This window comes from Miniopterus schreibersii, assembly GCF_964146895.1.
Source record: "Miniopterus schreibersii genome assembly, chromosome: X".
NCBI classification, from domain to species: domain Eukaryota; kingdom Metazoa; phylum Chordata; class Mammalia; order Chiroptera; family Miniopteridae; genus Miniopterus; species Miniopterus schreibersii.
Genome location: NC_138104.1, coordinates 93,572,651 through 93,587,925, shown reverse-complemented (window position 1 = coordinate 93,587,925; position 15,275 = coordinate 93,572,651). Strand labels below are relative to the sequence as shown.

General features: G+C 39.0%; 1 protein-coding gene across 1 annotated transcript; it reads left to right on the top strand.

Annotated features, from left to right (window-relative positions):
- On the top strand, positions 1 to 13,366 carry EIF2S3 (eukaryotic translation initiation factor 2 subunit gamma). The gene is made up of 12 exons (XM_081126033.1): positions 1 to 413; positions 901 to 964; positions 2,366 to 2,493; positions 2,579 to 2,700; positions 3,214 to 3,308; positions 4,507 to 4,665; positions 5,877 to 6,011; positions 7,432 to 7,526; positions 9,329 to 9,473; positions 10,879 to 11,048; positions 11,371 to 11,543; positions 12,991 to 13,366. Exons 1-12 carry the CDS (start codon positions 345 to 347, stop codon positions 13,052 to 13,054), a joined length of 1,419 nt encoding a protein of 472 aa, XP_080982159.1. The 5' UTR covers positions 1 to 344; the 3' UTR covers positions 13,055 to 13,366.
- Positions 13,367 to 15,275: the final 1,909 nt, after the last annotated feature.

Here is a 15,275-nt window from a genome sequence, read left to right as displayed (position 1 = left end):
GAAACCGGAAATGGTTTCTCCCAAGCCAGCGCGCGCATTGTCAGTTTCACCCGCCTAGCAAGGGTCCTTTTCTGGGGCTGCCCTCAGCGTTGCCTGCACAAATAACCAACATGTCTGCCACGACTAGATCCCCAGACTCCGCCTCGTGTTTTCTAGTCATCCTGCTGGCAGGTACTACGTGAACCCAAGCAGAAAGAAGTCCAAACAGTGAGGCCCTGCGGCACTGATCGTCCTCCTTTCCAGGCTCGGGCCCAAGCTTGCCTTCCGGCCAGCGCTCCGCCTCCTCCCCCGCCTTGCGAGCAGTCAGGGGGTTGCCGAGGCGACTTCCTTCCTCTCCCAACAAGATGGCGGGGGGCGAGGGTGGCGTGACTCTCGGGCAGCCGCATCTTTCTCGGCAGGATCTCGCTACCTTGGTAAGGTTTGGATCTGGGGGGATGCGGAGTGAACTCCGGAGCGGGGGAGACAGGGCCTCCCGGGTGGCGTTGAGAAGAGGCAGTGAGTGCTGGGCTGTCAGCGTGGTTAGCTCCGGAGCCGGACGTTCTAAGCCGCGCGCTGGCGCCGCCGCCGGCATCTGGGCAAGTCCACGAGCTGGACGCGGGGAGTGAGATCGGGGGACCTAAATGTCATTAAGGTTTTCACCTTTGAAAGTTTGTCCTCCGTTCTAATGCTGTCAAGGTTGGGCCGCCTCTGGCTTCTACATCTCCTCTTTTGAATGGAGGTATATAGTCTCGTGTAACGATGGACTTTTAGAGCTTCCCAGTCATCAGGAAAAGGGCTTCAGAAGTAGGAGAGAGCTATTCACGTGGTGGCGAGCTGTAGGTCAGATGGAGAGCCAAGGGAAAAGTTGTGATTTGCCTTATGTATAGTGATTAAAAATAAAAGTAAAATGTTTGTTTCCAGGATGTTACCAAATTGACACCACTTTCTCACGAAGTTATCAGCAGACAAGCCACAATTAATATAGGTAAGATAAGAATAACTTCTTGGAGACCTGAGTTGCTTGATCTCTGGCAGGTGATTTTACCCTCTCTCTTTGTGTGATTACCTGAGTTATATGAGGATGCAGATATTCAAATAGATGTTCAGTGCTTGTGAGCAAAGCACCTCTTAGGTTTCTTTGGGAAACACGTGTTGCCCCTGCCTAGCTTACAGACTAGATGAGAAAAGATACAGCCATATGAGAAGTTAAATAGCATGAGGCCATATGTAGTTATGTAGCACTTTAAGGAAGAAGTAAAAATGCGGCTGTGCTTGCCACACAGGCTTATTGCAAGGGCAGAGTTTTTGAAAGTTTTATCTGATATATAGGCTATTATTAAATAGAGGTGTGTTTTTTTTCTTAATTGACGCCTAGAACTTTAGAGGAGAAGTTATGTCGACTGAGTGTAAATTTGGGGTATTTGAGTCTGTACAAACAGCACAGTAAAACCTAGTTAAAAGTAAGGCTCTACAGTCAGGCTATTAAAGAGTTATAACATGTATGCCACCCTTGACATCATTACTGTAATTAAACCTGGGTGGTTTTCTCATTTTCGTGGATTCCTTTTGGTTAAGCTCATCATACCTATTTATTTCACTCTGGGAATGCTGAAAAGTTTCTGAATATACAAGGTATTATGTATTTTTTATTGAGTGTTTGTTTTATTTTTTAATTTTTATTTACTGATTTGAGAGAGAGAGAAACATTGATTTATTATTTTACTTACTTATGCATTCATTGGTTGCTTCCTGTATGTGCCCTGACCAGGATCAAACCCACAACCTTGGCGTGTTAGGATGATGCTCCAACCAACTGAGCTACCCATTGAGGGCCTTGCCTTGAGTGTTTATTTTAAATGAAGGCAGTCTTTTCTGTGATTAAAAGCATGAGATGAATAGCTTTTAGTATCTTGAGTATAGCTTTTTTTTTTTTTTTTTTAATCATCCTCACTCGGTATTTTTTCCATTGATTTTTAAAGAGAGTGGAGTGGGGGGAGAAAGACACACATCGATTGGTTGCCTCCTGCACACACCCTGACAGGAGCTGGAGATCAAACCTGCAACCCAGGTTCGTGCGCTTGACCAGGAATCAAATCCAAGACCCTTTGGCAAGTGGGCTCACGCTCTAGCCACTAAGCTGCATCGGCCAGGGCTGAGTATGGTTTTTTAGTAAGGTTATCAGTTACATGGAAAGCTCTTTTCAGTCCTGTCTCAGAATAAGTTTTTAGTAGAAAAGAATACGTAGGAGAAAAAATTGAAGTCACTGTTGGTTGTATGTTGATATTTTATGAGTTATGCCTTTGGGTTTTCTACTCTAACACTGTGTGAAAAAAATATTTGGTGCAATTGAGTGCACGGGAATTAATTTTTTGAATTTTGTTTGTAGGTACAATTGGTCATGTAGCTCATGGGAAATCCACAGTTGTAAAAGCTATTTCTGGAGTTCACACTGTCAGGTTCAAAAATGAACTGGAAAGAAATATTACAATCAAGCTTGGATATGCTAATGCTAAGGTGAGCTATGTACTGTGTAACTAGAGATTAACTTTAATTGGAATGTGCAGATAACAAATCTAAATCTTTTCATTGAAACTTTTAGATCTATAAACTTGATGATCCCAGTTGTCCTCGGCCAGAATGTTATAGATCCTGTGGAAGTAGTACACCTGATGAGTTTCCTACAGATATTCCGGGGACCAAAGGAAACTTCAAATTAGTCAGGTGACCTCTTTGGTGCTAAAAATACTTATACTTCATATTTTATTGTCTTGTGGTTGGTGCTTTTTGAAATGTGTAACTGGGATATTAAACATTGAACCTAATTGTTAAATAGTTTCATTATTATTATTTTTTTAATCCTCCCCCAAGGATATATTTTCCATTGATGTTTTTAGGGAAGGGAGGGAGGAAGGAAAGGAAGGAGAGAGGGATAGAGGGAAAGAGAAAGAGAACACTGGTGTGAGAGAGACACATTGATTGGTTGCCTGACAGGGCTGGGGTTCGAGTCTACAACCGATGTACGTGCCCTTGGCTGGGAATTGAACCCAAGACCCTTCTGTCTTGGGCTGACACTCTAACCACTGAGCATTGGCCAGGGCAGTAATATTTTTATTACCTATTCATATGTAATATGCATATTCCACATTTAAAGTGACTTAATTTTGGGAATACTATAACTTGCATCTTGGAAGTATTGATTGATCTTAGGACTGATTGTTACTTCTCCGTTGTTAGACATGTTTCCTTTGTTGATTGTCCTGGCCATGATATTTTGATGGCTACTATGCTGAACGGTGCAGCAGTGATGGATGCAGCTCTTCTGTTGATAGGTAAATATCAGAATTGGTTTGGACAAGTCAATGTGGAACAAATCCAAGATGAAATATTTAAAGGGCAGCTAAGGCCTTTAAGGGCCATATCTATTACCTAAGGGTGACATGAATGGAAACTAACATGAAATCCTGGGTGACATCCCTGCCTACCAGCTATCACAAAATACTAAACAAGTTAGACCTAGGGCTGATGTCTTGTGAGAATTCATATGGTAGTATATATTTTTAAAAGTCAGTAGTTATTTTCCCTACTCACATCACATGAAGTGATTTATTTTAATTTTAAATTTACATGTAAAAGTACATGTATTTTTTAATTTTTTTTTGTCTCTGAGTTGTCCACTGCAACACTGATGTATAATATTTTAAATCTCATTCTTGGTAAGTATTGAAGTCTAGACCTGAATTGAGGTTTTCAAGGCTAGGGTTGTACTATCTTCCGTATGTGAGCTGTTGAGATATTTGAAAGTATGCCAAGCGGATATAGTATAGGACACCTGAACGTCACTGCATAGAGAAGATGATCGTTGGAGTGCCCAACAAAACATGCCTATTTCTTTATAATATACTGTTGGTTATTGTCACAATTAGCATTCTTCCCTCCCTTTGTGGGGAGTAGCCTCTGATAGTTGAAATTCATAGACTGTATTAAATGTCTTTCCCTCTTAATCACTCTGCCTCTCAGGAGCTTGACTAGGCCGGAACATTTCTAATACTAGATAGAGCCTTATGCCTGAGCAAAAGCTGAGGGCAGACTCGGAGGTGCCAAACTTGCTGATTCCAAACTCATTGCTTAGGATCAGCAATGGGAGCAAAAGGATGTGATATCCAGGACTTTTGCCTTGAATTGGGCTGGGGCATTCAAATGTTTCCTTTATTAGATACCAGCCAATTTTTTTGGTAGTAAAATACACATAAAATTTATCATCTTAGCCATTGGAAGTGTACAGTTCAGTGACAGTAAGTACACTGACAGTGTTGTACAAGCATCACCACTATCTAGTTCCAGAACATCTTCATTACCCCAGAAGGAAACCCTAAGCCCATTAAGCAGTCACTCTATTCCCCCTTCCCCCAGCCCAGCCCAGCCCAGCCCAGCCCCTGGCAACCACTAATCTCCTTTCTCTTACGGATTTGTCTCTTCTGGCAAGTATTTCTACTTAATTCTCATGCATTTTTTTTCTTCTTCTTTTAGCTGGTAATGAGTCTTGTCCTCAGCCCCAGACTTCTGAACACCTGGCTGCTATAGAAATCATGAAACTGAAGCATATTTTGATTCTACAAAATAAAATTGATTTGGTAAAAGAAAGCCAGGCTAAAGAACAGTACGAACAGATCCTTGCATTTGTACAAGGTAAGAAGCCATAATATCTAGTAACATCCATGGATCACTTTGAGAGCCATTTAATCCAGCTACCAGATGTTAAATTAACTCTTAATATAACAGATTATCTAAAACAGAGTAAACTTAGGGGTCTTAAGCCTACCTACCACTAGTGAAATTGATATTTCTAAGTTTGATAGACTAAAGTATATTTTTGCTGGTTGAAAGTTAGAAGTAAAATTGTATTCTGGAAACAAACAATCAGTTTAAAACAAATCCTCCTCAGGGATAATAAAATGAATGAAAACATTTTTAAAAATAGGTCTTAAACTATTCTTACTGAGTAGCTACTTTGAGGATTGGAAATGACATTTATTTAATCTTCATGGTCCCTTTCTCAGCGTAGTGGTTTTCATTTCAGGGAAGATGTGATGCATCTTATTATTATTTTAAATATATCTTTATTGATTTCAGAGAGGAAGGGAGAGGGAGAGAGATGGAAACATCAGTGATGAGACAGTCATTGATCGGCTGCCTCCTGCACGCCCCCTACTGCGGATCGAACCCGCAACCCGAGCATGTGCTGTGACTGGGAATCGAACTGCGATCTCCTGGATCCTTAGGCCGATGCTCAACCGCTGAGCCACACTGGCCGGGCAGTACATCTTATTGTTGACATTGGCTTCTCTCTCAGCCTTGTTTTTCTTGTTAGAAAGGTTGGCTTCCCATGAACCCAGTTCTATCATAATGAAAAAGAATAAGTCATATTGATTAAAATCTATTTCTGTTTGTTCCATTTCTTTGACCAGCCTGTTTGACATATAATTAATAAGGAGCAAATATTATATGTGCAGCAGTCTTTGATTAGCAAAGAGTCTGTAATTTTATCTTGACGTTTATTAGAAGGTTAATTACATGTTACTAGAAATCTTTCAACTAGTAAAATGCTCTTTCCCAGGAGTGTTAGTATTTTATTCCTTTAAACAGTTTTAGCATTTTAGTATATTAAATATATTTTAACATATTTTTCCCTTAAAGGGAATAGTATTCATTTTCAGGAGTAAAAGCAAACAGATTATTGCCACCTTTCTAAACAGAATTATCCCTTTCAACTGGTTGCTAGCATTGGTGTGGGGATGTATAAGCATCTGTTTTAGTCATCTTAACAGTTTTCTGTAACATGTATAGAGCAAGTTGTGTAACATTGAAGAATTCTGATTTTTCTGAATTTTGTCATGAAGGTACAGTAGCAGAAGGTGCTCCTATTATTCCAATTTCTGCTCAGCTGAAATACAATATTGAAGTTGTCTGTGAGTACATAGTAAAGAAGATCCCAGTACCCCCAAGAGATTTTACTTCAGAACCCCGACTTATTGGTAAGTAATAGAATTTGTCTTTAACTCTTTTTTAAAATACATTTTTATTAATTTCAGAGAGAGGAAGGGAGAGGGAGAGAGAGATAGAAACATCAATGATGAGAGAGAAATTGCCTCCTGCACACCCCCTGCTGGGGATCAAGCCTGAAAGTCTGGCATGTGCCCTGACTGGGAATCGAACCGCTATCTCCTGGATCCTAGGTTGATGCTCAACCGATGAGCCACGCCGGCTGGGCTGTCTTTTAACTCTTAATTGGATCTTTTCTACAATGCTGATTCCCCCTTCAGAGTGTTTATTACTGTTTCCTCTTTCTGCAGCGGTAATAAAATTATAATGGCCATAAAATTTTTTGGGGTTTTTTTTTTTTTTTTTGGAAATTGATCAATTTTGAGACTGTATTGACAATGCTAGATTGCATTACTGAATCAGAGACAGAGTTCTGAATACAGAAGGAACTTTTAACCTTTTTGTGCTTAGTACGTGGTATGTTATGTGATCAAGATGGAATAACACAGTATTCTCTCTGGAATTATGTTGTCAAGAACAGGATGTTAGAACTCATACAAATGATTTCATTGTACCCTTAATGAAGATTTTCATGTCCCTTTCACTTTTACTTAAGTTTATAATATCAATATTGATATCATCTGATCATCTAAGCTTGTGTTTCCACACAGAGATCTAGGAGCCTTTTCAGAACAGACATTTGAGCCCTTTTGGGCCTTCACCCAGGACCCACCTGTGTGTTGTGGGAAGTGTTCTCTTGGGTGATTGTGATGCGTGCCCGTTAAGGGACTGCTTTCAGGACCTAGTTGCAGGTCGTGTAGTTCTAGAGTTGTTTTGTAGTTTTAAAACTTAATTTTTATTTCCGAAGTCATATAGAGGTATGTAAAGAAAAAGAAAGGCCATAATCTCCTTGTCTCCCACTTCTAGCCCCTTAGCCCTGCAGTAACCAAAGTTAACAGTTGGTGAATGATCTCCCATACCTCTCTTTGTTCATATCATCACGTATAAACATACACGTTTTTTGTTTTAGTTTTTCTTTGTGGAAGTGGGATCATACTGTATGTGTTATTTTAGTAACTAGTTTTTCCCCCCCTAATAGTATATGAGAGTTATCCTTCCAGATCATTACATATGGTTCTACATTCTTTAAGAGTTGCATGACATTCCATAGAATTGATGTACCCTAAAATGCCTCCCGTCAATGAACTTTTACGTTATTTCTACTTTTCAGTCCTAAGTAAGGCTACAGTAAATTTAGTTGGAGTAATATGAGATTTTGTCACAAAGTCACCCCTATAGTCTAAATCTTATGTGTCTACTATTTTAGGAAAGTTAACTTAGAAAATAATATTTCATCTAAAGTTAAAATGTACAGAATTGGGGCTTTAATTTGTTTTTTTGGTTTTTTTTAAGTCATTAGGTCCTTTGATGTCAACAAACCTGGCTGTGAAGTTGATGACCTTAAGGGGGGTGTAGCTGGTGGTAGTATTCTCAAAGGAGTGCTAAAGGTAAATTGGATTTTGGTTATTGTGTTTTGTTTTTTAATTGGGGTAACATTGGTTAGTAACACTAAATTTCAGGTTTTTAGAACTTTATAATACAACGTCTGTATACTCCATATATAATTCATTGGTGTGCTCACCACCCAACATCTACTGGTTGTTGTGTTTTTGTTTTGTTTGTTTTTTCCTGGTCTTTTTTTCTTAGTAGGTTTTTGTTTATTTCAATTACAGTTAACATTCAGGTATTATTCTGTTTTAGTTTCGGGTGTACAGCATAGTGGTTAGAACATCATGTACTTTGCCCAGCTGGTGTGGCTCAGTGGTTGAGCATTGACCCATGAACCAGGAGGTCACTGTTCGATTCTGGTCGGGGCACATGCCTGGGTTGCGGGCTTGATCCTCAGTAGGGGTTGTGGAAAAGGCAGCTGATTGATGATTGTCTCTCATCATTGATGTTTCTATTTCTCTATCCCTCTCCCTTCATCTCTCTGAAATCAATAAAAAAACCAAACCATATTTAAAACAATAAATCTTTGCAGTAAACAAAATTGGTTTTAAATAAAAGAAAATTGCCCTAGCTGGTTTGGCTCAGTGGTTAGAGTGTCGGCCCAGACTGAAGGGTCTCATGTTCTCTTCCGGCCAAGGGCATGTACCTGGGTTGCAGACTTGATCCCGGCCCCGGTTGGGACGTGTGCAGGAGGCTACCAATCAGTGTGAGAGAGACATATCGATTGGTTGCGTCCTGCACTGGCCCGGACCGGGGCCGGGGATCAAGCCTGCAACCCAGGTACGTGCTCTTCGCCGGAATCAAACCCGGGATCCTTCAGTCTGAGGGCCAACACTCGAACCCCTGAGCCAAGCTGTCTGGGGATACTTCCCTGATCTTAATCACGAAAAGAGTACGAATCTTTCAAATTGAAAAATGAAAATTCTGAAGACATGAAACTTTTTTAAAAATGTACTTATTGATTTTAGAGAGAGAAAGGGAATGAGAGACATCAGTTTGTTGTTCCACTTATCCCTGCATTCATTGGTTGATTCTTATATGTGCCCTGACTGAGATCAAACCCGCAGTCTTGGTGTATGTGGACAATGTTCCAACCAACTGAACTGCATAGCCGGGGCAAAAGTTTTTTTCCTTGGTGTCTAGTACTTGAAATAGATGTCTTTTTATACTATTATGTTTTTTGGATGTGTCTGATCTCTAACTTTATAGGTTGCTGGTGAGTATGGAGCACATTTTTTGTGGGGATAGGCTTATGTGGTAGGTGGTTAGAAACAGTTGGATGGTTCTGGTTTGGAAGATCTCTTTCACATTTTTTTAATAAAGAAGTTTATTGATTTTTAGAGAGAGAAGAAGGTAAAGGGAGAGAAGCGTCGATGTGAGAGTGCAGCATCCATTGGCTGCCTCCTGCACAGCCCCTACTGGGGATCAAGCCCACAACCGGGCATGTGCCCTTGACCCGGAATTGAACCAGCAACCTCTTGGTGCATAGATTGACGCCCAACCAACTCAGCCACACTGGCCAGGGTGATTTTTTTTTATTATGATCTTTGAAATAGAGAAAGGATTGCCTTTTCAGTTTTTTGGTCTTCCTATTAGGACTTTTTAAGTTTATTTATTTTTAAATTAGTTAACTTATTTTTGTTGTTGTTGAAAGTTAACAAATGTCCCTGTTTTTCCCCCTGTTGATTCCCTCCACCTGGCATCCACCCCTGCCCCCCAGGACTTTTTATGTGTAAATAGGAATTATGTTGTCCCTAACTCTAATTGCAGTAATTCTAATTACTAATTTATATTTTTACAGGTGGGCCAGGAGATAGAAGTCAGACCTGGCATTGTTTCCAAAGACAGTGAAGGAAAACTCATGTGTAAACCAATCTTTTCCAAAATTGTGTCACTGTTTGCGGAACATAATGATCTTCAGTATGCTGCTCCAGGAGGTCTTATTGGTAGGATTTTCCTGTCATCCCTATGCTTTTCATTTGTGGGTATTCATGGTACTTTTCACGGGAAATGGGTTACCCAAACAGATATGTTACAGATTTTTTTTTTTTTAATCCTCACTGAGGATACGTTCTTCATTAATTCTAGAGAGAGAGAGGGGGGAAGGGAGAGGCAGAGAGAGAAAAACATTGATCGGTTGTCTCCTGTACACGCCCCAACTGGATTGAACCTGAAACCTACACGTGGTTAAACTGTTGATTTCAGGTCATAAGATGATTTCATGTGTTTTTCAAAAAATTATTTTTAAGCATAAAAAAGAATACTTTTTGTCTTAGTATATTAAGCAGTTCCTTTTTAGCAGTAATAATAAGTTTTATGACCTAGTATGTAAAAACACCTAACTGTACCTGGGCTGGTAGTGCATCTACATAGTTTGGGGAGTAGACAGTGGTTGGTTTTATGTATGTTTTGCAAATGGGACGTTACCCACAAATGTCAGTTGAATCATGTCAGATCATATTTACACTGAGGTGGAAATGAAAGAAGGTAACTTCCATTGTATACTAACTACTGAGGTAATTTATGGATTTTCTGGTCCCTTACAATTTGGTGTATTACCAGGTATCCATAGAAAAGCAAGGCTAAGTGAGAATTAGTCAGAGGTATTGTCCCTTTGGATTAAAGAAGAAATGGTGAAGGAATTTGACTTTTGGTTCCATGGATTTTGGTTATATAATTCATTTTTCTGCTTTATCCTGTAACTAAGACTTTACTGTAAATGATTTTTTTTTTTAATAAACAAGGAAACTCCAGAAAAGTTTTAAAAAATTTAACATAAAGATAGAGAGAATGATATAATGATAACTCCCATGTAGCCACCATCCGGCTTCAACAATTACCAATACTTTCCCAATCTTGCTTCCTCTTTATCTCTCTTTCCCTCTCCTTGAAAGACACACTGCTAAAATATTTTGAAGTGGATCCTAGGAATCATGTATGAAATCTTTAAGCTATTTTTTTGATCAGCCTCCCAGGCGAAAAATGACAGGCAGATACTCTGCACGCTGCCCATGAATTTTGAATCTTTTCAGCCTTCGTTAAGGATAGTCAGACTCATTTTTGAGTTAGGCTATTATCTCTGCCCTTTGTTTAGAATTTAAATCAAGAGAATCTTTTTGTTTTCAAATGCCCAGATAACCTGTGAGTTTACAATTCTATTTCTTTGGCTAAAACGGGTATTTTGTCACCCCTATGTAGCTATTACATGACTGTGAAAATATAAGTGTACTAAAATGTATAGGTATGTGCTGCACTTGTTTGGGTACGTTTTGGGGTAAACAGCTTTGTAGGGAAAAAAGTTGGAATATATATACACACACACATACATATTTATATCTCATTTTATATCAGGAGTTGGAACAAAAATCGACCCCACTTTGTGCCGGGCTGACAGAATGGTGGGGCAAGTGCTTGGTGCAGTTGGAGCTTTACCTGAGATCTTCACCGAATTGGAAATCTCCTATTTCCTGCTTCGACGGCTTCTGGGCGTCCGCACTGAAGGAGACAAAAAAGCAGCAAAAGTAAGTGCTTTCCGCAATTCCTGTTTCCAGAACAGTAACAGTGACATGGGGTTCAAAAAAGAAGAAGCGAATAAATTTGACTTCTTGAAAATTGAGAATTTTGGTATCGCAATCAGTTTAAAGTGAAACCAAGCAAAACAGGGAAAAGTATGTCACGTACGACAGTGATATAGTCATCCACTTGATTTTTTTAAAAAGTCTCAGTAAGATTACATTGGCAGAAATGGAAAGTTGTTGGCAAGGATTTAAGAAAATAAGCAGTAATTTTTGGAAAGCATTTTCTCTATTTTGGGGCTTATTTCCCCCCAATTTATTTCCCTAGGTGCAAAAGTTGTCTAAGAATGAAGTGCTCATGGTGAACATAGGATCCCTGTCGACTGGAGGAAGAGTGAGTGCAGTCAAGGCCGATTTGGGCAAAATCGTTTTGACTAATCCTGTGTGCACAGAAGTAGGAGAAAAAATTGCCCTTAGCCGAAGAGTTGAGAAACACTGGCGGTAAGTTATTAGCCTTTGTTGCTGACACAATCAATTTCCTTAAGTTCTTGGTACTGTACATGCACACTTTTCCTTGAACACAACAATTACTGTGTCTTTAACTCTCAACTATTTATTTGGATGACTTTCAAATCTGTATTTCTAGCCCTGGTTTGTGATAGACACCTATGTAAAACCAATGAATTTGGTTCAATATTTTCCTTGTCTTTGGCTTTTTAAAACTTTCATTTGGAAATCAATTCAAACTTAACAGGAAAATTACAAGAGTTGAACACAGAACTCCTATATTCCCCTCTCCCAAATGCACAATTTATTTGCGCGTGTGTGTGTGTGTATACACATATATATAAATATTTTTCTGAACCGTTTGAGTAGGTTGTATATAATCATGCCCCTTGATCTCTTAATACTTCAGTGTATATTTCCTGAAAACAAAGATATTCTATTATATAACCAACTTAAAGAAGTTAACATTGATGAGGTACTGAAATCTACAGTCCATATTCCAGTTTTATTGCTTGTCCCAATAATGTCCTCTATGTCCCTCCAGCCTGGGGTCTAAAAATTAGACTGCATTTCATTTAGTTTTCATGTTTCTTTGATCTCTAATCTGAATTTCCTCAGCCTTTCTTTGTCTTGACATTGACAGCTTTGAAGAATACAAGCTAGTTACTTTATAGACTATTCCTTAATTTAGGTTTATCTGATGTTTCTTAAGATTAGATTCAGGTTTTGTACTCTTGGCTGGAATACTTACATAGGTGGTGATGTCTCCTCGGGGAATCACTAAAATTATTCAAAGAAATGAGAGCATCTGAATGATTCTTACATTCTTTGGAATTAGCCCATGTGGTTTTAACCCGTGTGTAGGTGGGTTTTGTGCTAGAAGTTACAGTTGAGGTAGCAATCCAGCCTGGGTATTGATTAGAGCAGACATTGGAAGAGGGAGCAGAGGTCCCTCTGCTGTTGAGAGTAATCTGCCAATAGACTAGCTAGTCCTTTAGTTGTTCTTGTAATTTCCTTTAGCTAAAGCCATTGTGATGTGCTGAGGTGCTTGAATGGTTAAAAAAAAAAAAAAAGGCATAGAGAATGGGATTTTAAGAAAATAATCAGACTGGGGGTTCTGTATCAGCACGGTTCCTTAGGTGGATGGGAAGGTTCTTGGCGGTTCTGAAGGAGCAGGTATATTTTGATAGAGTGAAGATGAGGATATTTTTAGTAGCAACTTTTTTTCCTTTTTCTGTCATTCATTCATTCAGACTAGAGCCCATCTCTGGGCCTAAGAATCTGAGACGATAGTGTGAGCTTTCTTTGTGGAGGAGCAGGTTTTGGAAACATTCAGATTGAGCAGATAGGCAAGTAAAACCAGTTATGTCAAATGATTGTGTGGTGATGATAATGAAATAGACAAAACCTCACAGCTTCTAATTTTGTTTTCATTTTGCAGTTTAATTGGTTGGGGTCAAATAAGAAGAGGAGTGACAATCAAGCCAACAGTAGATGATGACTGAAGAATTTGGATCAAGTGGGATTTTCTATTACTAAATTAGTGCTATATTTTCAAAGCAGTGCCGCAGAGTGAATTTCACCTTGATAGCAGTCATTCGCACTTTTTTGGTGATGCAAATGTAACATCTAGTACTGAAATAGGGTTTACAAAAAATGCAGAAATTATTGGATTGAATCTACCAGAAATGAATCATTCCCAAATAATGTCTCAAGTATATATTACTGATAGTTTGAAATGAAACTACTTGCTGCAGTTAGCTTTTGCTGTAGCATGTGTACAACCGAATGTGTTTGAAATAAAATTTTTCTTCTTATTTTCATGATTCATCTTTGAGTAGCTCCAGACTTGAAAGGATTGTTGCATCACTAAAAACACAGATACAAATTCTTGAAGACCAGCTTCCCCTTGCCTCATATTTTATGTTGCTTTATCTTTGAAATTTTGAGTAAAAAGAAATGAATAGGTTCAAATAAAATTATCCTTCAGAGCATGAGTGCTGTTTCCGTGGACACACCTTTCTCTCCTCTCTCTTCCTGGACTGGAACGCAGGAAACTAGAGCCAGAAGTTCTCAGCCTCTTCCTATGAAACCCCACAATTGTTTCTGTTGGTTGACACCTGAAATCCAACAGCCTTCTTCTGCTGGGAAATACTGTTACACCAGGTGATTCTAGATGAGTAACTAAGATCTTCCCAGGCCTTATTTTATGAGATTCTAATACTAGTAATTGCTTTTTGGTGTTTTTGTTTTTTTAAAAAATGTTTTCATTGATTTCAGAGGGAGAGGGAGAGACGTAGAAACATCAGTGATGATAGAGTCATTGATTGGCTGCCTCCTGCATGTCCCCTACCAGGGACTGAGCCCACAACCCGGGCATGTGCCCTGCCTGGGAATCGTACTGTGACCTCCTGGTTCATGGGTCGATGCTTAACCACAGAGCCAGGTTGGCTGGGCTTGTGTGTGTTTTATTTAATCTTAGTAATCTTTGGAACTTTAAAGAGATAAAGTATGTTAGAAAGCAAGGGGTGGGCCCTTTGATTTTTAACTTACTCTCCATGTTCCTGCACTTTTCCTGTGCTGTGCTTTTTAATTTTTACTTAATTTTTGTTCATAAGATTCTGTTAGAGCAGTGGTTCTCAACTCTGACATTAGAATTGCTAGAGAAACTTTAAAAAAGATAGATGCCCCACAGAGATTCTGATTTAATTGGCTTGGGGTGGAGCCCAGGCATTGATGTTTTTAAAAACTCCCCAGTGTTGAGAAACAAGTTTAGAGAGTTGAGAAGTAGATGTATCAGATAACACACAATCTTACTGAGTTTTGGTAGTCTGATAACACTCATTTGTTTTTCTTAAATTTGCATTTAATGTGGGATTTGATAGTATGCTTTTCGGGGCACTGAAGTTGCTGCCTCAGAAGTTTAGAAGCAGCGGCTAAGTTATATAAATTATAAGGTTTGTTTTATTTTTTAATCCTTAAGGATATTTTTTCATTGCTTTTCAGTGGAAAAAATATGCTCGGTTGAGAATTAACCAAAATATATATATATATATATATCTTGGGAATGGAAGCAGCAACATTTACAAGGTCTAAGACTGTTACCTAAAAATACAACCCAGAAACTGAAAAACTTGAACTGCTAAGAGAATTCAGTGAGGTGACAGAGTTCAAGATAAACTTGCAGCCCGGCCGGGCGTGGCTCAGCGGTTGAGCATCGACCTAGGATCCAGGACATCGTGGTTCGATTCCCGGTCAGGGCACGTGCCCGGGTTGCGGGCTCCATCCCCAGCAGGGGGTGTGCAGGAGGCAGCAGATCAGTGACTCTCTCATCATTGATGTTTCTCTCTCTCTCCCTCTCCCTTCCTCTCTGAAATCAATAAAGATACCGTTTAAAAAAAAAGAAACATGAAAAATTACATTTATAAATAATTTACTAATTAGTTTACAACACACACAAATACACAAATAAGTATCAATGGGTATAAACTATGCAGGTATAAATTGAACAAGAATAAGTAAGGTGTATATGAACACAACTAACATTTGCTGAAGGACAAAAAAGGAGGCATGCATGGTGAGAAAACAGGCACTATTCTAAGATGGGAGTAAATATAGTACAGGTGACTGCCATTTCTCTAAACTCACTGCAATCTGAATAAAAATTTCAATAAGACTTTTAAAGAACTTGTTCAGCTGATATGAAAGATTTGGAAAGGTAAATTC

Coding starts and splice junctions, on each gene's coding strand:
- EIF2S3 (XM_081126033.1), top strand. CDS start 345: ATGGCGGGGGGCGAGGGTGGCGTGACTCTCGGGCAGCCGCATCTTTCT. Junction 965..2,365: donor ACAAGCCACAATTAATATAG/GTAAGATAAGAA, acceptor TTTTGTTTGTAG/GTACAATTGGTCATGTAGCT. Junction 3,309..4,506: donor TGCAGCTCTTCTGTTGATAG/GTAAATATCAGA, acceptor TTCTTCTTTTAG/CTGGTAATGAGTCTTGTCCT.